Consider the following 24,610-nt stretch of genomic DNA (forward strand, 5'->3'; position numbering starts at 1 on the left):
AGCTGAGTGGATTGAGAGATTGTTCTATAGTTTCACTGAACCAGTCTCAGGTTGGTTAAAAAGCTGTGTCTCACTTCAGGAGGGGGCGGGGCAGGTGGTAGCCCAGTTAGACGTCTACAGTGCAAGCAGGGATTTCATAAGCATTTCTATGGGGGGCTAAAAGGAAAAGGGTAGTGGTTGGGGAACAAATTTTACACTAAATTTCAGTCCTGAGGGCAGCCAGTCAGAAGATTTCTACATGTTAAGGTCAAAGGACCTTTTGCAGTATGAATGTCTTTGAATGTCTTTGTCATAAACTCTGGCCCACAAGGCCCACAAAACTGTAAACATGGGCTACTGTGGTATTTCTGTGGAGTTGATATCCAGTTGTTCACAGTTTGCAGGGCCTGGTGCCACACTTTTGAGAAACCGAAATAACTTCTGTAAATGACAAAAGACTTACAAAATGGTCATCATCAAAGATCTGATGGGAGTTCACTATAATGCAGCTGACAAGGACATCTGGTTACTTCAGGACATATCACATTTCTAGGAATTTCATGCAGTTTGTTTTTAGTGATTCCAAGTCAAAAAAAAGTAGAGGAAAATTGGAAACGTTTGAAGAGGTCTACAGGCAAGGTTATAGGAGCAAACGAAGAATTCAGGATTAAGTCCATTTACAGGTAAATAATGAAACCCCAGACAACACAACTAGAATCTGATATCCACAAGGGTGCATTTCCACTGAAGCATCTTCTTTCTCTGTAAACATCCCCACTTCTACTAAAGATAATAAAAATTACACGTGGCCTGATTTTTTACGTAACAAGAATAGTGATTGGCCCTTTACGCTCTTTTAAATGTGCTTTATTGGAAGCGAGTGCTTCCCAAATCTAGTTGAATAGCTCTTCTTGCAAGAAGACCAATCTTGAGATGTTCCAGGGGCCCTCTGGAACATCCCTAGTTAGTTCACGGTCGAAAAGACTTTAGAATTTGAGTTTCAGCTTTTCAAAAATATCAATAGTTTTGAACACTTGACTAGAATTAAGAAACAATACTTGATTACCTATTTTAACCGAAGTGAAAAGATTTTAAAGGCAAATACAGGTTACACAGCTGTCAGTGAAACTTGGCTCTTAATACTGGGAAGACCTGTGGTTTTCTTAAGTGATCAAAGACCTGATGATAAAGATAACAGGGAATTAGTTCAGTAAAACACAAAGTCTTTTGCTTTCTAGCCAGCTTGCTTAAAAGTAGAGAAAAACCTTTCACAGTTCTTTCTCAGGAGCAGACCAAAGAAGAGTCTGAGAGAACTCTGTCCTTTCGTTAGCAGCCAGGCCCCACAGGCCTGACCTTTACCGCCCCCTTGCGTGGACTCACCGACCTTTGTCCTCCTTTTCCCGGAGGCTTTTCTTTCCAGTTTGTCTCAACTCAGGCGGATGGAAACCGAAACCACGCCTCGGGCAACAGCTCAGCAACAGCCCTGATCCGACCTCCAGCAGGCCCGACCACCCAGACCAGTTTGAATTTAACCCCTGGCCCGCACCTGCACAGATGGACCTCTAGAGTGACCAACAACTACCTTTACCTCCTTGTAATACTAAACTCTCCACCTAACAAGGAGCACAAGCCTCCTTTACATAACATACAATGTAGCATAGGCACCTTTCCTAAAGGTGCATGCAGGATCTCATGCCAGCCTCCACATATGATGGCAAGAGATCGCTTTTAGAGGATTTTTTTTTTTTTTTTTTTTGAGAGAGCAAGTGAGCACTTGCCCACGAGCTGGGGAAGGGGGAGAGGAGAGAGAGTATCTGAGGCAGGTTCCATGCCCAGCGCAGAGCCTGATGTGGGGCTCAATCTCACGACCCTGAGATCATGACCTGAGCCGATCAAGAGTCTGATACTTAACCGAATGAGCCACTCAGGTGCCCCGCCCCCAAGAGATCCCCTTTTTAAAATATTCATCCTGACCCTAAATAAAAGGAACTCATCCACCCTTGCTCAGGGAGTCACAGTTTTGGAGGTTATTCCCCATGAACTCCTTTCTTGCTGCAAATAATTTTTACTTTGTGCGACAACCCAACCTGGGGTAGTGTTTGTTGTGACTGACCAAGGAGCAAACTCAAGTTGGTTCAGTTACACCTTCAGCAGACGGAAGAAAACTAAGTTCTAGTTTGACATGAGTATACTATTGATAGTAAAGTTTATCTTTACACATTTATGAATTCATTCCATTTTAGCTAGCTTAATTACACAAGGTTTTCTCTCTCTTTCCAACTTTCTATATCTAATTATTTTTCCCTTACTCTCCTCTTTCCTTTTCTGAAACCACTCGTTCTACTCTAAGACACAACTTCTCTTTCCTGTAACAAAAATGCATCTTTGTACCTCATACGTTTTCTTAAACCAAACCACATCTTACTTTCTTTGCATACAGAGAGGTTTTCCTTACTATTTCTAGTAGTTTGAATTACGTATGTTAACTAGTATTCCCAACCCTCTGAAACCTTAATTTCTAGAACTAAGCCCTTATCAACTGTAGTTTGGCAAATTTATGAATACATTTCCTAATTTCTAGAAGCATATGCTGCTTCATAGTACAATTTTTCAATGTGGTACAAGATGTTTACTAATAGACCCAAATATGTTTAGTTTCTCCATATTAAGCCAAAAGTAGATAAACCTACATTCAGTAATGTTCCAGTATTTTGTCATATTTGGAAATTTAGACATTCCAATGAATTCCCATCATTTAACTTAGGAAAATTTCATTTATAAACTTTAATCCCACTTAAATCTACTTAATTCACTTGTTCTTAATCGTATTGAGATTACTTCTAAAAATTTCATGAGACATTAAGGCCATCATCCTGTTATCTTTCTTGCTGACAAGTTTCGTGACAGAGATAACATGAACTCATTTGACTAATAAACCAGGTACAATAGAAGTTGTATGCATTACATCCAAAGCTGACAACCCTGAAGACATACCTATTTCAATGAAACCAAATTAAATTAACTTGTATTTACTGAGTATTTTCCCAGATCACATAAACTTGGAAAACATTTGGGTTCGTTTCTATATTTGAGTCTACAAGTGCTTAATTCATATACGAAGTTATTTCTGAGCCAATTAAGTAGAGCTGGTTTACAAATTAATTTTGGCAATACCATCTGGAGGTAGAAAAATAGCATGTCTATAACATACATAGACACACATAAACAGATACAAACAGAGACCTTATACCTATCACTGTAACATATTTAACTGTGAATCAGGTACAACAACACACAACTCAGTAGTTTGTGAAAGAACAGCTGTATCCAAATTGTGTTTCTGGCAGATGGAATGAGTTCATTTACTTATGGCTAATTCAGATGGCTAAGGGTTTTTTACCAAGATTTGTATGGAAGATACTTTTTTTAATTGTGCCCAATTTCCAAATAGCTCCTTTTTCCCTTCTCATGAGAATCATCTCCCTAAAGTCTTCATTTCAAAGAGATGGCGGTAGAAAATGTGTATCAAAGGCACAAGGAAAGTATCCAAGTTGTCTCCAAGGGGTTTGGGGCATATTTGCCTATAATCAGAAGTCTATAGAGTAATTACTATTAAAATTTTTCCTTTTCTTAGATGCAGGACAGTTCTATTTCCAATATCCCAATCTTACACAAGTATCTGCAAGCATTTTGAGATGAAGAGGGGAGGTTTTGGGATTGGTTAAGATTGGATGGACTTTATATTGCTTCTAGAAATGCATTTCTAGTTTTGTAAAGATTTTTAAGACAAAAAATAGTATTTCTAATTCCTCAAAGAAGTAGGGGAGCCTGAATGGTATTATGGGGCTGACACACTCATCCAACTACATTATCTTCAATTTGCTTCTTTATATCATTATTGGGGAAGATTTCCATTCCAACTAAGATGAAAATCGAAAGATTCCTATGTTCAAGAACTTCAGGGTTTAATGCAGTATGCCTTTGTAAAGAGTATATAAAGCGTTCAACAAGAACCTTTGAATGCTCTCCTCTTTTGAGTGTATAATCCAACCTTGGACCAATTCACTTTAGGGGGAAAGACTCTACTATTGCTTTTATCAGTCACTGAACATCAGAACATCAGCCTTACCCAATCATTTCCTGATCCTTTGCAGGAAGGCCTGGGAGGAATTCTGGTCATCCATTTCCTCTGGGAGGGGAGTCTGTCCCAAGGGGCTGGCTGGCTTATCACTGCAGTATAAACATGGGTGGGAAGGACCCCTAAGCAGACACTCAAGGTCCCAGTGAATGGAGTTGTGAATGGCCACTGATCTACCTCTTCTCTAAATCCAGTTGAATCTTCTGAAAGTGGAGATAAAAAGTGCTTTGTAATTTCACCTTGTTAATAGAGTCCTTAAGGCTGGATGCTATATTCCTTCACTTCCTCTTTTCAATTTGATCATTCCACAGATACCAGTAAGACAACCATTTAGATTGAGAACTAAATTTTTTTTTTCAAATACGTTAAGTCTTTCCAATTCAAAGGATCCATCATCTGGCTATTGATGAGTAGAATCTTTGTATTAATCTCCATAGGGACTCAAACCCATAAGCCTTTTTTATGGCTTACCCGTGGATAAAGAGGCGCCCCTTTTGGGCAGACAAGAGGTATCCAACCCTTTGTTGGAAAAGATGCAGCCCTTATAAGATGCAGAAAGTTCATTCTTAGGGTTAGCAGAAGAAAGCAAAGACCTTCCCTTGTCACAGGCAGTAAGAATGATGTAGTGAGAAGATGTCTCTTGTTTCCCATGAGAACATGAGACACTTCCAGTCCCAGACCTGCTAATCTGTGACCCCAGACACATGCTACTGGAATGGGACTTCCCTGGCACGGACACAGTGAAGGTTGAGACGACAGGCCCCGTATGGACTGGGAACCCCTGAGATAAACTCCCCTGAGAGCTGGCACAGTGGGATGGAGAGAACACTGCATTTCCTTTCATGTCTTGGATCCCGGGCCTATTTGGCTGGCTGCCACATATAAACCCATATGTGCATTTTCCATCTAGTGGAGACCAGGGAAAGTATTCTCATTGGTCAAAAAGCCAAGCTCTCAAGACACAAAAAATGAAAGGAAAACCTCTGGTCTATCCTCCTCTTTATGACAAACGACACAAAAGAGATAACAGAAAACAATGACCATCTCTGGAAGGAAAGGGATCAACAGAAAACAAGGTACTCGTAACAGAAATCTTTGTACCAGAGTCTCTATATACAACTGTTCATACAATTATTTTCTCCTGCTAACGTAAATTTGTAAAGGATGAAGAAGGTGAAATTTTCCCTTCCTCTCTCAACGAGGCACAGAGAGAGAGCTAGGAGAGCTGATGTTGATAAGACTTCTTACCCTTTGCCAGCTTCTGCCAGTTTTCCAGGATCCTGTCTGCAGGCTCCAGAGGGAGTATGCTGTTTCAGCAAGTCCCATCATGAGTCACCAAACTGTAGGGAAGGAAAAATAATTTTCCCTCTCCCCTTTCTAGGTTCTTGGGTGGGATCCCACCCCTGTAATAAAAGAGATTAACAGGAGAAAAACAGTTTAATAACATGTATATCTCCTGTAAACATGGGAGAAACCTAGGAAAATTGAGCAACCCTCTGTAATGGCCCAGCTATCACCTTTTTTCCCCCAACACGAGAAAGATGTTGGGGGTGGGGAAGGCCAGTTATGGGAGGCGGGGGGGGGGGGGGGGGGGGGGGGAGTGGGGTGGAGCATGGTAACGTTGATATGCAGATTTTAGTTGGGCTCCTTCTCCACTGATAAGAGTTTCTTGTGATTGAGAGTCATCCTTTTAATAGAGAGGGAAACACCCTTACAAATGGAGATTTGCTTATATATTTCCCTTACAAAAGGTAACTTCTGCTTTTCCTGTGTCTGTTATTTCTTAAAAAGAATCCTTATGCCAAAGAGGCATGTTTTGGGGTGGCATATTCTACTCCCCTTCACCCTCCTTTTTGAGGTATTCTGTATTCATCATCATGTTGTGTTGGGAGTTCCCTTAATAGCTGGCCCAGTAAAGCAGAAGCAGAATCACCTGGGAAGCGCAGAATACTTCAAACTAGAGGCCCAATATGGTTTTGTTTCTGCTTTTTATCTGAAGGTATGAACACACATACAAATACACAAGCAAATCACTTAGGGATTTAAGGTGATAGGTCTTATCTCCAATCAGTCTACAAAACACACCCAGATAGTTACACATGTTATGGAACAATGGGTCAGCATTCCTGTAACTGTACTGAGCCTTTTTTATTAGCCAGTTAGAGGACAGTCAGGTTCTCATTCTGTTGGAACACTTCCAAGTGTGAAGCTGGTAAAGAGCAGAAGAGCATCAATGTTAGAAAAAACAGGAATTATTCTTATAGCCTGTGATTCTACCATAACAACATTAAGCTGTAAAAACCAGCCTTCCGTCAAGAAATGAATGCAAAGCAAGTTTTTGTGGAACCTGACAAAACGTTAAAAATTACCTGGAACGGTGAAGGTCTAGGAAGAAAAGAGGCAAGATAACTTTGCCCAAGAGAACACAGAGTAAGTAGCTCTCAGGGACATCTAGGAACAAACGAAAAGCAGAATCATGGGGAGGAGGGGAAACACACCATGCACTAAGGATCAGGAACTGCTTCTGATCACCAGTTAACTTATGCTAAGTGCTTAAGACCATCAGTAACCGAGGGAATTAATGTAGGATTTTGTTTAAGTTCTTGCTAGCGTTGAATTATTATCTTCAATTTACCTTTGGCTGACAAAGCACGTTAGTAAATGATGGCTTTCAATCAATTCTAGTAGCAGGAAATGTAATCTAATAAATCATAACAAAAGACAGTAATAACAAAGTATTTTCTTAAGTCATGCAAAGGCTGAACTCTCCATATCAGAGGTAAATTAATCATCTCTGCCAAAATTAATTAATTATGCAAGTAAAAAAAATTCTCTCCTAGCCCTTCTTTCAAAATATACCCATTACTTACTGAGGAAATGAGCCATTTGAAGTTTCCTGAGGTTGAGAGGCACAGTCTTGGTGCTTTGCTTAAGAATTTACAAAGTATTAACCACAAGCTTTTAGTTAGCAAGGACCACGCTGGGCTGGAATGCTGTCTTATATAAAAAATCAGGACTTTGGGCAATCTGTTTGTTATCCACACTTAATTAGGCCCCCAAGAGGGCAGAATTTAGATAGGTGAGGGAGGACTTAATTGGTGATGTTTCTGGTTCTACGCAACAACTAAAAGCAGAGCAGACTGAAGATCAGAAAATTTTATGACCCATTTTATTTGAAAAAGTATACATAAACTGAGGAGTCATCTGACCAAGAAATCTAATTCTACCAAGAGCAAAAATTAATGACTGTTTAGAAAAAAAGTCATTAATGAGCAGGGCTAATCAATTTTTAGGAAAAAGAAAAAAAAGACCAAATTCAATTTCAAGAGGAAGAACTTCACTTTAATAAAGTTTGTATTTATAAATTATCAACATAAAAAAAAACAAGGCAGAGACTGTAAGAGGCAACTGGGTCAGGAGCCCACATAAGGGGTACAAGGAACACAAAAGTGAAGGAAATACTGCAGCGATGCAGAAACAGATATTTTAAAAATTAATTAGCATCATCAATAACCATATTTTTACCAAAGAATAGTTAGCATCTCAAAGAAGCACAGACTATTTGGTCAACAGAAAAATCAGTAAGGAAGTATTTCTAAAGTGCACATTCCCTGAAATATCCATTTTCATTTGTCATACACATACTCACATACAGAGAGGATCATTTTTTAAGAAGTCTGTAACAATCTACCCGAAATTGAAACAAACCCCAGGTCCGATTTCGAATAGTTTGTGTATAAAATTACTGATATCGAGGACATTTCAATGTAATCTACATTTTTGAGTGCTTTTCAGCCCCTAAATAGAGAACTTTTGGGTAGCCAATGGAACACTGACAGTATGATGGCCTAATAAGGGATGGGCGGCTGATTGATAACTGATTAATACTAACTTGATTGGTCAGCATTAGCAGTCAGGTGTAATTTCAAAAGTATATTTCAAAGCACTAGGTGAATGGCCTTCTTTTAAGGCATGTGAAAGAGCTACAGGCGATACTGGGTAATAGCACCAAAGAAAGTCAGATTGAATGAATTTTGTCCTGTCCTGAACCTTGAATAAGGACTGCAGGTTATTTCTCCCAGAAATCTACAGAAATGAGGAAATCCAATTATTTCACATTAGCTGCACCAACATTTGTATAGCACCCTCCAGAGAACGAGTACTTTGACCCCTACAAAAGTGTGACCTATATCTAAGCTCCCCATTTTTAAGGGCCTTTACCACCTTACAGTGAATCACACCAAAGGCGGACACAGCAAATTCATAAAAGTAGAGAACTTCTGTCTCCAATCCTAGTAAAATGCTTAGTGGGAGAGAGGTTGAAATATCTCTAGTTAAGAATCTCTAGTTAAGGGCGCTTGGGTGACTCAGCTGGTTAGGCGGCTGCCTTCGGCTCAGGTCATGATCCCGGAGTCCTGGGATTGAGTCCCGCATCGGGCTCCCGGCTCGGCGGGGAGACTGCTTCTCCCTCTGACCCTTTCCCCCTCTCATGCTGTCTCTCTCTCTCTCTCTCTCTCTCAAATAAATAAATAAAATCTTAAAAAAAAAAAATCTCTAGTTAAAAGCCTGTGGACTTTTTTGGGTGCTGTTTGCAGATCTAACTTTTCTATGTTTTTTCTGGTACCTGAGGGCATCTGATACTCATCAGGAAAGGAAAACATCTTATAAAAAGCAAAACAACAGTCATCCTATCTTCTCACTCAAAAGAAAAAGACGATGCTCAAAATCTGAAGATATCCCTGAGTTGTGGATCTGCTGCTCCTTATCTAAGGTCAGGTTCCACACAATCCAGATTGTTCCAATAGTGTTTGGCCCATGCCTCCCACAGCAGCGGTTCTCAAGGTTTTGTTTGTTTGTTTAACTGCAATTCACAATAGGAAGTAACGTTTTATATTATGACCCAGTACACACAGTGTATAAACTATTTAAGAAACATCTCAGGAAACAATATTTAACCTTGTTACATGCAATGTTCTCTTATTTTCATTTCTATTCCACTTTTAAAATATGCTGGCCTTGAGGTGTGAAATTGGTTTTATGGCCCCACTAATGGGTTAAGACCTACAGTTTAAAAGACACTGTCCTTGAGGATTTTGATTATCTTGAGAAAAGGTAAAAAGCAATGGCTTTGGAACCCAAACAAATTCCTCCCAATTGTGTTGGCAGGAACAGGAAAACATCCAGTTCCAAACGGCTACTTCTATCTGCAGTGTATTTGGCACCCAGTTTCAACTCCTATGGGCAAACTACTCTAGTATCTACTGTCCCAACCTTTTTAATACAGGGGACTTGGCCTGGCCTGAAGGATCACTTAACACTGGCAAGTGATGACTGAAAATTCAGAAAATTCAGCACTGAGTCTTTTTTTTTTTTTTTGTATCAGACAGGAATAAAATACTACGATATTTCTAAGAGATAAGCTAGATGCACATATATTCACTGAGAAAATTTACTGTTATTACCATCATAAAAAACCAAGATAATTATGATGGAAATAATATAAGAAGAATTCTTATTTATTTGGAGGCGACAGGACAGTTTTGTCATGGGTTAGGATTGTGGAGGAGGGTGGATCAGGAAAGGACTGCCTACAGCAGCTAATGATTATTTAGGGACCAGAAAATAACTTGGCTGTATTAAACTGAACCTGGGGAAAACCCCAAGGTTTTGCTAACACTAGGGAAAAAGCAGCCAATACATACACAGTAAGAGGGAAGGCAATGGAGAAGTGCACATGCTCTTGGGTTCAGACAGTGTTTTGTAAATGTGAAGAAATCACAGGCTTCTCATTGTACCAGAAATCAAAGTTGCTATTTCTAAAAATCATAGTTTTCTGGAGGAGAGGTGGCAGGGAACAGATAACTCTGTGTTGGGCTCTACATAATCATCACGGGCCAGAATAGGTGCTGGGCTAGAAATAAGGGGCTGGGGCTATAGCTAACAACACAGGGAAGGGACACAATACTCGGGATCTCATTCCATTGCAGCTACCAACCGTGAGAAGCTTAAAGCTCTCAGAGAGCCATTAAATGTTAAACAGAATTCAGGAAAGATTATTTTCAAACACGGTAAGATTATGGACTCTGTAATGTTCAAGAAAAAAGAATACAGAATCAAACACATAATTATAAAATGTTATGCTAAAAAGACTCATTACATAGTGATCTACTGATGTTCCTTATTAGATGAAGACAATCTTCTAAGACAACTGATAAACGACTGCTCTTGTAATTGTGGGTCTTCCTACTATAGAAACAAAGGAAGTGACAGGAGTTGTTGATGGGCAGACCACTACTCAAAAATAAGAAAAGATATTTCTAGGTCCTCATTGGTAAGTGAACAGGAAGAACAGGCAGGCTGGCTTTGCATATGCACCAGTTACTACACCTGTTCCCTGCTGCTCTCCGGAGGATACTTGAAAAATCTTTGCTTACTCTTTTAGGCTTTTTCCCCTTTACCATGGAAACACCCAAGAAGTTATGGGTATTTTTTCAGAAAATGAAATCATAAAGAGGTACTTGGTTAATGGCACTGGATGGAACTCCAGTAAAGCAACATTTCAAATGGGGACAATCTGATGAAAGTTTTCTGGCGACTACTCTTAGTTTTAATTCTAATGTGTGTAAAATTGGAGGAGCTGAGCAACAGAGTAAATGTCTATGTTGCTCTGAACAAAAGTCATGGGAGCACGCACTACCATGGGATATGAAATTTGTCATCTTTTCATTCATGTTCAGCAAAGAAAAAAACATTCTGGGGGAAACTACTGATAATAAACAATGTGTTTTTATAATCAAAGGAAAATCAGTAGTAGGATTCAGTCAGGAAGAAATACAATTACATTCTGGCATGCTGTTTATTTTAGCTTTTACAACAAAGCAAGGGTTTGAGGACCCTGAGAAGAATTTCACAATCACTGACTATACAGAGTCTCCAATCCCAGAAACAGTTTATAATAATTTCATGGCACATACGACATGCATCAAATACTCTGTATTATTCAATAACTAAATAAGACACTGCATTATTCTTTTCATGGTTCACAATCATATATTCATCCCCTTTCACTTGAAAAAGTCCATTAATATAAAGTACAAGGATCTTGGACAAAAACCAAGAAAAAAAAACCCCATGACCTTACTTTCAATAATGCGCAGACCATGATTTTTGTCCTGATGAGCTTTTACAAGTGACTCTCATTTGAATAACTGTAGAGAAAACACAGCAGCAATTCCCAATCTTCTGCCAACAGACACTTCAGGGTACAGACATTTACTTACAAGAAGGGCTGTCTGTTCTGAAGCTTAACTTGTATCTACGATGGTGGGAATTTCGTTTATTTCATATTATCAGTGAATGGAAAGTTGGTATTGTTAAGGCTTCAGGGATTTTCCATTAAAGGTAGCAATCTGTTAAAAACGTGACTTGGGTAAACCAAGTAGATCCCATGAAGTTGGCTTGAGGAAGTTATTTCTAAGGCTTCAAAGTTCTGAAAGGGGCTTTTCCTTTTTGGGTATAACACTCATTTCTTCCAGCCTTTCTTAAGATAAGATGTGGCTTGAAGGGGTATTATTCAATCTGTATTATATTATATTAGAAAAGGTTTTTCATAGTCATGCTATGGAAGTATAATTCAAACCTATCCTTTATTAAAAAAATAAGGAAAATAATACCAAAATATTTATCTGTAAAAAGAACTTCACGTTTCTAAAGAAACCACCACTAAGGTTCTCTTGATACCACTGAGGTTATGTTTGACTTGATCATTTACCTGTCACTGATTCAGGGAGTCTGAAGTAAGCATGATAGAAGTTTAAAATACAAATGAGAAACATTAAACTTAGCTCCATGCGGGGTGCGCAATATGGGTAATTTCTCCATACTGCAGAGGACCACTTGGAGCAAATATTTAAGATTCATAAAAGACATGTTTCTTTTATAAAGTAATTAGAATTTTAACCAAATGCATGATTCAAGTTAGAAAACCAAATGGATCCCCAATGAGTTGAAATATTTTAATCACACGATTGTTTTACCTGATTGCAACCAATTTTTTGTTTTTTTTTTTTCTTTAGTACTTGAAATTACTTTTGTACTATACTTCCCAAACTGGTTTTGGAAGGTACAAGGTTGAAACTCTAATGATTTATTGCTGTGTCTCTTCAGGCAGTATTCTCCATCAGAATCTTGGGGAAGGTTCTCTTGCTTCTTCTAGTTTTGTGAGGATCCACTGTTGTGGAGAAATAAACCAACATTTGCTTATTTCAAGAACTTGCAGTGAAACCCAAAATGTAATGAATGTAAATTCAGAAGTTGGCTTTCTAGTTTGGTTAGGTGTGTACTCATGGCCAATAATTAAATTCACCCTGCATAAGACATCATTCACCTCAGTTAAATAGCCCAGAATTTCACAGACAATGGTACCAGGTTTGATTTAACAATAAGGATGATGTTTTTCTAAGGTCTTTGGACTTGAATGTTCATCTTCAGAATAAGTAAAATAAACCATCTTGAGAGAAAAGGGTAATTTGGCAGCTGGCTGAATAACTATGGCATAGTTGAAAACTATCTATGCAAACTTTCTTCTGACAGATGTCAATTCTGTTATCACAAACCTTCATGATTCCATATATAGGATTCTACTGATGGAAGTAGGAATAATTACATGTAATTCTACAGTGGCTAGCAGCATAGGAACCTTCTTGAATATTTTAGGTGTTCTCATGATATAGACCTTTTCTATTTTGAAAGGCTTTGAAATTGCAAAAATAAAATGCAAATATAATGCAAAACTCCCTACCAATAATGTCTATTATCACAGGGGCTATGTGACGGATGAAAGCCCTGGAGGCAATATTAGAGTTATCCCACTACGAGAAGCTCCAGCAGAGGTATATGCGCTTCTATTAATGTAAGAAGATCTTAGTGGGACTGTCTCTAACATAAACAGAAAATGAGAACTGAGCCCAGTAGCCTTCTCTGGATGTTTCTGGCAGAGCAGGAAGATTAAAAACAAGCCTTCTGGGATAAAATAACACCGGTGACAGAGATGAAATGAAAAACGTATTACAGAGAAACTGAGAAAGGTGGTAATGAAAAATAGTTTTGAGGAAACATTATCTAGTTGCATATACTAAAACTGTAAAAACACAAAAACAAAATTAAAAACAAAACTTATCTGCCTTAGAAAACAGTCCAACTTATTACATGGCTTTGAAATGAGAAGCTGCTGTTTAAGTAATAAAAGAGATTCGTTATATTTACCCTAGCATCCTCTGGGGTCTTGAAGTTAATTATTTTTCCAAACTCTTTGGCATGAAACACAGACTTCACCCGTTCCTATAAACAGAGTAACTTCATTAAAATGATAATCCAGTTGTAGACACAGGATTTAAAAAATGCCACAGTTTTATAAATCTGTGCTTAAAGCGTCCACCTTACACAAATTATATACCTTTAAAAAAGCCAAAAATGAAGAACCAAGAAGAATCAAACACAAATGGAAAAAAAAAAAAAAGACTAAATTCTAACATATCCATTATCATTAAGCTTAAGTTAAAAAGCTTTGAGATTTCACTTGCCAAAGCCCATACAGGGTTTATGCAAAGGATGAGGAGGTAAATCAGAGCAGTGTTTTCCCCTCCAAATAGTTTTGCAGGTAGTTCTTGTTATCTGGCCATGAAATTAAGATGAGTTCAGTTAAAAAATAAACACACGTATGTTGGATAGGGGTGTGTGTATGTATGTAACTTCTGACATTTTAAATCAGTCATGTAATAAGAATGTAGCTTAAGCTTAATGCCCTCTACTTTTTTTTTTTTATTTTCCCCCCACTTTTTACACTCCTCTGGTATTCTGTTCAGTATTTGTGGGGAGAGCTAAAGGTGGATAGTAAGCATGAGAGGGACAAACAGAAATACAGGACTAATGAGGAGTAGGGTGATGTTTACCTCTATTAACTACGGGCAGAGCTGTAGAGGAAGCAATGTGAGGATCTCTAGGTAATTCAAACCACCATGTAAATACAGACTCTAGAACATATCTGATTCTTTTACTTTAAAAAAAAAGGGGTATTTGCTGATAAAAGGGTTCAAGAAAAGGTAGAAGGGAAAGAAACCAAGAAGATAAGAAGAAGTTTATCTTTGGAGGGAAAGAAAGGTATGAAAAAAGCCAGGAAAGCAGTATAGGCTAGAGCAGAAGGTAATAGCCGCTATCCATTATTTTGCATAAGGCCACAGGGCCTTTCATTTTCTGAGTGCATCAGAGAAATTCTCAATGTGTAAGATGGTCTAAGATCCTCAAGAACAAATAGCCAGTCTACTCAGGAGCTGCCTCTGTGTTTGTAATGAGTGTTAAGACTAGAGACATGATCTTTAATGGTTAAACGCAAGACCTTGGGGCAGTTCTGTTCTACAGGCTAGCCCACAAAACATCTGTTTCTGCCTGCCTGTGTCTATAGTGCCTCTTGTTCCAGCAACAACTTTTTCAGTCTCCTTTGGGTAACTATTTTTCACCCTCTCTCACTCCAAATACTTCAGATAGAGCTGACCCACCCTTCTTAGAAGCACCATGGTGATCCCATGACCCTCACCTAGCCATCTGGCTCATACCAGCTCTCTGACCAAAGTGACTGGCTCAGGAATGGGCATGTGACCAAAGGTGGCCCAGTGAAACCCAGTGAGAAGCTTTCATGTTGAGCTAGTAGGATATAAACCTGGAACTTCTGCTGGCTGGCTTGACAATGAAGCCAACACTGAAGAAAGTAGAACCTAGAAGTGGGGTGGCGAAGAAGGAGAGAATGAAGGAGGAGAGGAAGGGAGATGAGTAACTGCTAACGACACCATTGGAGCATATCTAAACTAGCGGATATAGACTTAGGACTTTCAGTTACAGGAGTCAATTAAAGCCCTCAAAATCAAAATAAAAAAAAAATAACAAAGAACAAGATTTAACTTGAGTTGTAGCATTTACAATATTTCCTACTAATACAGCCAGTGCCAAAGTGCCCCTATACAAAGGTATCAGGTCAAATATCTTGAGGCCAAATACCTTATATTTCTTTATATCGCTTATAATACCTCGTGCAATCTTTAAAACTTACAGTCGATACTGAGAATCTGTTGATTTGCCAAATGACTAGCAATTCATATCTACATCCAAGTACCAGGCACCATGCTAGTAATCAATGCCAGAGTGAGAACTGGTCTCTGCTTTCAATATTATAGGGAATTGGGAAGTTAATATCTATAAAAAGAAAAAGAATATCTAAAAAAGAAAAAGAAGTTCCAGTAACTGTCTTAGAGAGGTAACTTTTCAAGTGTCCTTTTTTCAGATTTTCAGGGAAAAGCATTTTGTATGGAACTGCTAGGGATTCTGAGGTATACAAATGATTTTCTCATTTTTGTGTCTTGGACAGCAGTGAGAAATTGGGGGTTCTAGAAAGTGAAGACCCAGAAACATTGTTGTCAATGCAATAGCACATAAAGTCGCATATTTTTTCTTGGCCTAGCTTGCTTTTCTTTAAGCCTGAATAAGACAGGAGGTGTAAAGGAAAACCACAGTAAGACAAAGCAATGTCTATGAAAGAGATGGGAAAATTATAAAGAGCACCATTTCAATGCATTATTTTCAGTTCCAAGTTTTCAAAAAAATCTATTCAACATACCTTTGCTTCAATGCGTAATCTCCTCCCGTGAACAATGAATGGCTCTTTGGTAAACTCATCAAAACTGTACTGCCACTCACATGTAAGCTGTCCAAATGTTCCTTTTGTTACAAACAATACACCACTGGGGGAAAAAAAAAAAGAATCCACTGTAGAAATAAAAGCACTTATGTCCAATAATATAATAATAGCAAGATATACATTCACTGCAAGTGCACATAAAACGTTAACCAAGAGAGACTATATTCTGAGTCATAAAAAACCTTAAGGAATATAGAAGAATTGAAATCATACAAAGTATATCCTCTGATCATAATGAAATTAAATGAGAAACTAGGAACAGAAAAAGTATTTCTAAATGCTTGGAAATTAGCATACTATTATATAATCCACGGGTCAAACAATCTCAGAAGAAATTAGAAAATATCTTGAAGTGAATGAGAAGAAAATCTAACACAACATAGCAAAATCTGTGGGATGTAACTAAAGCAATGCTTAGTGGGAAATTTATAGCACAACGTACTTATGTTAGAAAAAATGAATGTACTTCTAGAGTCAAATATGTAAGGCACTTTATACACAATAGGAAAAAATTGACAGAACCTATTATTAGCTAATATCTTGGAGAACTTTCATGTAATTAATGCTTTAGAATGTTTTTATTACCAAGGCTCCATGCAATAGGCTTACCAACCTACCTTAAAAAAGGCTATTTAAAATTAATTCTTGCTTTCCCATCTTGAGAGGAAAAAAAAAAAAATCAAATGAAAAACGCATTCTATTATACTTCTACTTAATCCTTCCTTCAAAGGCCTTTACTTTCCCAGTTCTTTCTGGTTGAAGCATCAATTCTAGGTGCAACCAGATTTTTTTTTTTTTTTAAGCAATACATACTTTTAAGTCAAGGGATTGCGTTAAAGAGCTGGCTCCTGGCTGGAACAAGCTAATCAGGACTTATATCTCTCACTTCAATCTTTTTTTTTTTTTTTTTAAAGATTTACTTATTTGACAAGAGATAGCAGAGCAGGAACACAAACGGGGGCAGTGGGAGAGGGAGAAGGCTTCCCGCCGAGCAAGGAGCACGATGCAGGGCTTGATCCCAGACCCCGGGATCATGACCTGAGCCGAAGGCAGACACTTAACGACTGAGCCACCCAGGTGCCCCTCTCAATTCATCTTCTCTGATCCCCTCTTTCACCAATCCCTGGATTACAGGGACTGTTCGAACAAACCTACTGGTCCTCCCACATCTTCACCACATAAAAAATCTAAGGCTAATTTTGTAGCAGGCATCTGGTACACTCCCCCTTCCCCATTCAAAGACCATTCAATCCTCAAATCTCAAACTAGGAAGAAAGGAAATGCTAAGTATGAATACCACCTTTCAGTCAACTACAAGTCACTTCCCTTACTTTATCAAGGTTTATAGGACTTCCTTTAAAGAGGTCTACTGTGTTGAGGTCAGTTTTTTAAATGTTGCAAACTAAATTGTAAACTATTAAATTTTACAACTGACTCTTGTTTAACTCTGATGAGTCACACTTCACGTAGTCAATGGGAGAGAGGATTAATAAAAACACGACTGAAAATCACTATGAACAGAAAGGGCTGCTGAAGCACTGCCCTAATTATAAAAGCTTATTAACAACTTAAATGTATAGTACATACTTCTAAATGAACGCTAAACAGTCCTTTATAAATTAAGAAAGATATCCATATGCTGATATCGACATAGATCTAAAGCAAAAAGTTAAAGCCAAGTACAGAATGGAAAATGTAACAGATTTCCATTTACGTTAAGATATACATGCATGATGCTTGTATACTCAGAATATTTCAAGAAGGAAACAAGTAAAAGTGGTTGCCTCTGGGGCAGGGAAAAGAGGGACTGGTATCTGGGATGGAATGAAGACTACCTTTACATGTGTATCTTCTAATACCGTGTGAATTTTCTATTCTGTTACTTTTAAATAAGAAAATTAGATAGTGTTGTAAATTTAGACTCAGAAATGATTAGGACAAAAAACATTAGAAATGACTGCTAAGTTCAACAGTGAGCTTGAACTAACAAGATGTTACTATAACTTCACCTTTTCGATAGTGAACCACACAGGCTTATTTACCACTCCTTTCTATTCAGCCACAACCTCTGACCCTTCAGGCACATTTTCACTCTGTGCCATCCATCCAGAAATCCCCATTTTAATACTGCGCCAGCTCATTCTTTTCCTCAGTTTAACAAGGACTCCTGCAAAAACTAGCTCCTCTGAGGCTGTGTATTTTTACATGTACTTCTACTGTCTATAGTCTACTTGAGGATTTGGCTGTAGCTGGGAGTACCCATGTAAGAACTGATCTGTCTCCAATGGTGTATGTACTTATGCGAGAGAATTTCTCTGCATGCTAATGAATAGATATCACCAGAAGACTTCTGGGGTAATCTGAAATTGTGTACTTTTTCAGAGGTGGAAGAAATGGTAGTGTAAGGACAGTTTTATGGGAATTTCTGTATTATTCATATTGATTGAAAAATACTAAGTTATTTATGTTTGTGCATGGCTCAATGCATTTATCTGTACGCACGCACAAAGCGAAATATGAGTTTATGTAAGGTTTTTGGTACAAAGCTTGTAGAGCAAAAGGACCAGAGTTAGCAGTAATCAGTGTGACTATCTGCAACAAATGATGAATGTCAACTGCTTTCTCTTCATGAGTGGCTTCTCAGTTAACCTCTCATTAAATTACATTTGAGAAAGAAAGTTACCTTTTAGTTATCATAACATATCTGTTTTATTGATCATGACATGGGTAAAATACTTGTATTTTGCAAATCTCCCATTTTCCATGACCTAAAAAAGGTGAGAGAGAGAGAATTTCATATTATTTCTATTCTAATGTAAGTAATACACTGCGATCCTCTAGAAGCCATTTCTCAGTGAGGGCAAGTTATTAACATACTTATACAGTAAATATATCATCATAAAATTGAATATTCACAAAATTATTGCTGCTTCTTTTTTTTAAAGATTTTATTTATTTATTTGAGAGAGCGAGAATGAGAGAGAGAGGAGAGAGCACATGAGGGGGGAAGGGTCAGAGGGAGAAGCAGACTCCCTGCTGAGCAGGGAGCCCGATGTGGGACTCGATCCTGGGACTCCAGGATCATGACCTGAGCCGAAGGCAGTCGCTTAACCGACTGAGCCACCCAGGCACCCTGCTGCTTCCTTTTTAAAAGCACCTTTTTGCACTGCTTTATTCAAGATGACTCAATTGCAGCTATGCCAATCGTTAATGCTGGATTTTTAGAAGATATTGTTATTACCTACAAAATTTAAATTGAACATTAAAGTTACTATTAAATTAGCACATTAATTTTATCCTAGAAAACATAATCATACTTGATCACATCTGTACAAAAACACATGCAAACACATATTTACATGTATGTACCACATAAATTAGTATTAGCCCCATCTTGCATCTCCCCTGGAATTTTCCTGTCTGCCTTACAAACATGCTTTTCTTTGCCAATCTTATAACTCATTCAAAAATAAGGAGCAGAGTGTTTCTGGACAAACATGGAACTCCAGGACCTAACTAGCTTATGCAACAACCTTTATTTTCAAGACTGATGAAACACAGGCTATCCATGACATTGTCAACAATTCTTTTTCCCCGAAAATATAAAAAATATATATATATAAACAAATTACACTTATCATTTTAATTCCTGTTCTAAATACTATTTGCTCTGAGGATGGAGTTACTTTGGCTATTTAAAATATGTAGTAGGCTAGAATACTATTTTTTAAAGGCAAACAATGTAATTGTGACTAAGATCCCTCAATAGGTAGTATGTTAAAAAATTTAGCCAAAATGTTAAATCTCAAGAAATTCCAAAAGAGATATAAGGATTTTAGAAAACTGTGTTCCATGAGGCTATATCCAAAAACTAAAAATATTAGCTTAGAAGAAAGCGAACAAGTGACTTCATAATAATCTTAGAAAAAGCTATCAGAGTAGTCTTCATTTTATGGGAGATGAAGTTAAAAAAAAAAAAGCAGTGACTACAACAGCAGATGAGGCATACAGATTAACTGCATGGAAGAATTTTTTAACTTCAAAGATAATAATACTGAAAAAAAGAGTATCTTTACTATTTGCTGTAGTAGGTAAGGCAAGTAAACACAAATTCCTTGAGTAACAAAAAAGGGATATAATCACAGATTCAAAAGAAATAAGATTAGATAACAAATTATGCAAATAAATTTGAAAAACTAGGTGAAGTGGGACATGTTTTAAGAAAATAGAAAGTATTAAGAGAAAAAAGTATCAAAATTGCAGAGAAAGGTAGAAATTTTTGCACAGATGATAGTATTGTCGGGAAAACCCAAGTACATAAACCCAGTAACTTTATTTTATAAACATACTATCAAACTGAAAAGTGGGAAGGAAAAATTGTTTACAAGAGTAATAAAAAAGATAAATATTTATCCACAGTTTAACAAATAACATGCAGAATTTATGTGATAAATGCTATTTTATTGAAGGGAATAATGGAAAATTTAAAATGGGAAATCTCTGTCATATTCCTAGATAGAAAAATTCATTACAATGATGGGTTATTCCTCTCCCCACCCCCAATTTTTACACCCACCCCATATGATCCCAAGATGGCGTGTGTTAGTTTGTTTTTGGGGCAAGAGACGGAAGTCTTTTGACAAAATTATACTAAAATTTATCTAGGAAAAAAGGCGATAATATCCAATAAATTTTAAAAGATGAATGAAAAGGGAACTATCCTAACAGTAACACAAGTTATAAGCTGCAGGAGTGGAACAGTTTGGTGCTACTAGAAGTTATATATAGACGTATCAATAACAATACAGAGTCCAGAAATAAATGCACACCAGGATTTTATAAAATCCTAAAAAGCCAAAAATAGGAATATATAAAATCAAGACTGCATTTAAATTATGGGGGGAAAAGCATGTTTTATTTAATAAGGGGTGTTTCAGGCAACTTGTTGCTAAAGCCAGGTCCCAACTTCTCTCTATACCAAATTAATTCCACATGGATCACTGATTTAAGTACACAAAATGAAACTAAAGAATTACTAGAAAAAGTAACATTTTAATAATCGTGAAGTGATAAAGCCTTAATATATAAAACACAAAGCCCATAAAACAATGTAAAAAAATTGTTAAGTACATGGAAATTAAACACTATGTAGTGGCAAAACAGTAAGCAAATAAACAGATATAAAGTAAGTAACAACATAAGAATCACAGAATTGGTAAAATATCAGCCAATACAGCAATATGAAGCTAATTTCATAACACAGAGGAATATGAATAAATCAATAGAAAAAAACTGAGCAAACCATAGGAAAATGTGTCATAAGTTTATGAACAGGTAGTTCAGCAAAATACAAAATCTGACCAATAAACGTATGAGAAAAGTTCAACTTAACCCAAATCAAGAAAATGCAGATCAACTAAAAGTACTCATTAAGTCAAGAATTCGACTGCTAAGATTTTATCTTATGCAAAAGTATGCCAAGATATATATATATACAGAAATCTTCACGGTAATACTATGCTAAAAAAAAAATATCTAAATGTTCATTAAAGGGGACTGTTTAAATAAATTATAGCACAGTCATACAATGGGACATTATGCAGTCATGAAAAAAAAGGGCAGATGTGCATATTGATATCAAAGATGTGAAGATATATTCAGTGAAAAGAAATTAAATTATTGGGAATGAATGGCGTGAGGACTAGAAACACATTCATGTATACTTCCTTATATATCCATAGAAGTATCTGGGAGGGTTGGTGGTAACACACATAATAGCACTTATCTCTGGGCTTGAAAAGGATAATAGTGGGGGGCAGAAGTGGTTTCATTTTTAATTTTACAAACTTTTGTTTCAGTTATTTTTTGTGTTTGAAAAGAAATTAGCTTAAAAGTATTTATTTTCTTTTGTTCTACATAACCAAGTTGAAAAAAATCAAGAGTACAAATGTTGATCTCCTCAAGAACATCACTACTACCAGGAGTCAAGAGTCCACATGCCCATTAATAGACCACAATCTTCAAATAGCTTAAAAGCTAATGGTTTACCTCTAAATACCTAGCTTCTATTTCAATACTGTTTTAAATTTGGGCATTACAGATGACCTTGCTTCTCATCACTTTTCACTTTTCAGATCCAACTTAAAGAAAATCTAATCTCTTCATATAAGCAATTAAGCCAATGTCAATAGTCTCAATAGTACCAATAGAAATAAAAGCTAAAAATCTCAAAAAAAAAAAAAAGTCATTCACACAATGGTTTTTGGAGTTCACCAAAAACCTTAAATACAACACTTGAAAGATGACTGTGACATTATGGTCATAGTAGTCTACTTTGAAACATACAATGAACTGTATTCTTTGTTATCAGAATGGATATATTTGAATAAATATCAAAGATAACTCTTATAGAGCAAAATTTTGCTGGTCAGTCTCCATTACAAACAAGTACATAGGGAATAAGAATAGCACTATACACAGAAGCTAAAACTCTGGAACTAAGTCCCAAAGAAACATGGGAGCGAATGAGAGACAATCTGATGGCTTATCAACCATCATCTGCTATCATGCTGTAAAGTCTACAAATGTCAAGCCTTTTGACAATTTCCTATTTGTATTTTTAAGTTCCTATATATGAAGATTTATACTTTTCAAAACATCATTATAAGTTAATTTAGAAAAAAAATCCAGAATTTTAGACCTGAAGGAAAGTTATTATTCATCTAAGCATGAGCACATAACACATGAAGCAATGGAGGATCAGGTTAAGTGTCTTATCCACCTAATCTTCACAACAACCCTGGTAATTAGGTACAGTTGAGTGCTTGCTTGGGGTCATACTGTTGCAAAACTGGGCTCAGAAAAGTGGTTTCTTCAACTTCTAGTTCCAGTGCTTTTCACTATACCATGATGTTTCCTCTTATGGTGTCAGTCACACGTTCCCACGGGACCTCAAAAATGTCTTCAATATCCCTGGATGCTGGATGCTGCTGAGGCAGGCTGCTAAAGCAGCGCAGGAAGGCTGATTTTTTTTTTAGGTTAACAGGGTCCAAATAGTTCAGTATTAATATCCTATCTTCCTCCCTCTGAAACAGATATTAGGTATCAATGTTTCTATTGAAATAATTTGTGATACCCTTTAAAAATAAATGAAGAACTAGCAAAACCAGGGCTAGAAATCACTATGTAGAGCCTTGCATAAAGACCAAAATTTGGCCAAAATATCAAATAATTAGGCTGAAGTATCAAGTACATTAGCCAGTATGTTAGACATGTTAGCCTAATTTAACATGAAGCAGTGTTAAATAAAAAAACAAATTTTCCTTATTCATTAAAGTATATATGACTTATCACTGAGAACTTTCTTAAACGGAGAAACACAAACAAACAGTTACAGATAATTGTCAGAATTTGTAGACAACAATTAAAATGTATGGTTATTGGTAAAGGGTTCCTTTTGCATTAGAAAATATGAATATGTAGAACTTAGTTTATTAGATATAAATAAATCCAAACCAAAGTGACAGCAAACTTAGAAACACAGAAAGTAGCAACTTGTAAGACAGTGGGCGTCAGGATTACCCTCTACTAATACCCACATTTCCTATCAGATCAGTCCCAAAAAGAACATAAGCTGGAAACTATAGTAATGCAGAGAACTCTGCTAACATTTTTCAAATCATCTAAATGCTCTGAAGCAGCAAATTTCCACAATTTCTGAAAAAAAAAAAAGCAAAATATGAAAACACAGATATTAGGAATAAATCACTAACATGGAAGGGTTTAAATCCCAAACAATATAAAGTGCTAATACTCATGGGAAATATATTTAAAGAAACTGGATAATGGACAAGAACACATAGTTCAGCAAAAAAAACCCACCAAAAACAAAATCTGATCAGTATCTTGACACCTTTGGAAGACTAGAATCTCATGGAGGGAAGAGGTTTTTTGTTTTGTTTTGGTTTCCAAGATAGCAACATGAAGCATAAGAGGAAAATGAAATTTATCTAGATGAAAAATAAGGAGTAAGAATGCCATCAGGCAAGAAAATCTATTGGATAACAAATAGATGGCCTTATAGATTGGCTAATTTCAATAGCCAATGGGAAAAGAGGAAATGGTTTATAAACATGTTATATTAAAAAATTAAGCTTGCTTTTAAAAACAACGAAATTTAGGCAGGTAATTGTAAATTAAAATGGCAAATGCCAGCATTTCTCCATTACTTAAGAAATAGACAACCTGTTCAAAACAATCTTTAGAGAAAGATATAATCAATAAGTATAACTTTCCTAAAGTTATCTGATTAAAGGTTAGGGATAAAACCTTTTTCTATTTCACTTTAAATATGAGAGATTTGAGGGCTATGGCCCAGAAAAATAAGGCATTCAACCAAGCTTCATGATAAAAGGTAGTAGAAATTCATTATCTCAAAGTTCAATAATTTCATATATATCATAGAATAAACACATTTAACAGTGAAGAAGTGATATTTGGCCTATTCTGAGGCAAGTTGGTGTAAAAAAAAAAAATCAAATCTCATTGTCATCAAATCTGATGAGGAATTAGCCCTTACTGAATCCCCCATACCTTTGTCTTCTCCCAAGCTAATGAACTATTTTGATTGTTAACCAAAGGATATGCTATGCTAACAGCTTAGGGCAGGAAAGCAGAGTATAACCATGTGACATAAAAATCAAATCAAATATTACCTTAAGAGATGTGAACTGTCATCAACTGGTTCA

At 36.7% G+C, this 24,610-nt stretch overlaps 1 protein-coding gene across 1 annotated transcript in view; it reads right to left on the minus strand.

The window, feature by feature from the left end:
• Nucleotides 1–10,881: 10,881 nt before the first annotated feature.
• The window catches only part of VPS13A (vacuolar protein sorting 13 homolog A), a 270,154-nt gene continuing 256,425 nt past the window's right edge, over nt 10,882–24,610 (minus strand). The window contains 5 exon segments of the mRNA XM_035723481.1: nt 10,882–12,347; nt 13,382–13,456; nt 15,783–15,906; nt 18,547–18,562; nt 18,565–18,631. Coding sequence (XP_035579374.1) covers nt 12,297–12,347; nt 13,382–13,456; nt 15,783–15,906; nt 18,547–18,562; nt 18,565–18,631 — 333 coding nt within the window. The 3' untranslated portion in view covers nt 10,882–12,296.

Source organism: Zalophus californianus, chromosome 13, assembly GCF_009762305.2.
Source record: "Zalophus californianus isolate mZalCal1 chromosome 13, mZalCal1.pri.v2, whole genome shotgun sequence".
In the NCBI taxonomy this organism is placed as follows: domain Eukaryota; kingdom Metazoa; phylum Chordata; class Mammalia; order Carnivora; family Otariidae; genus Zalophus; species Zalophus californianus.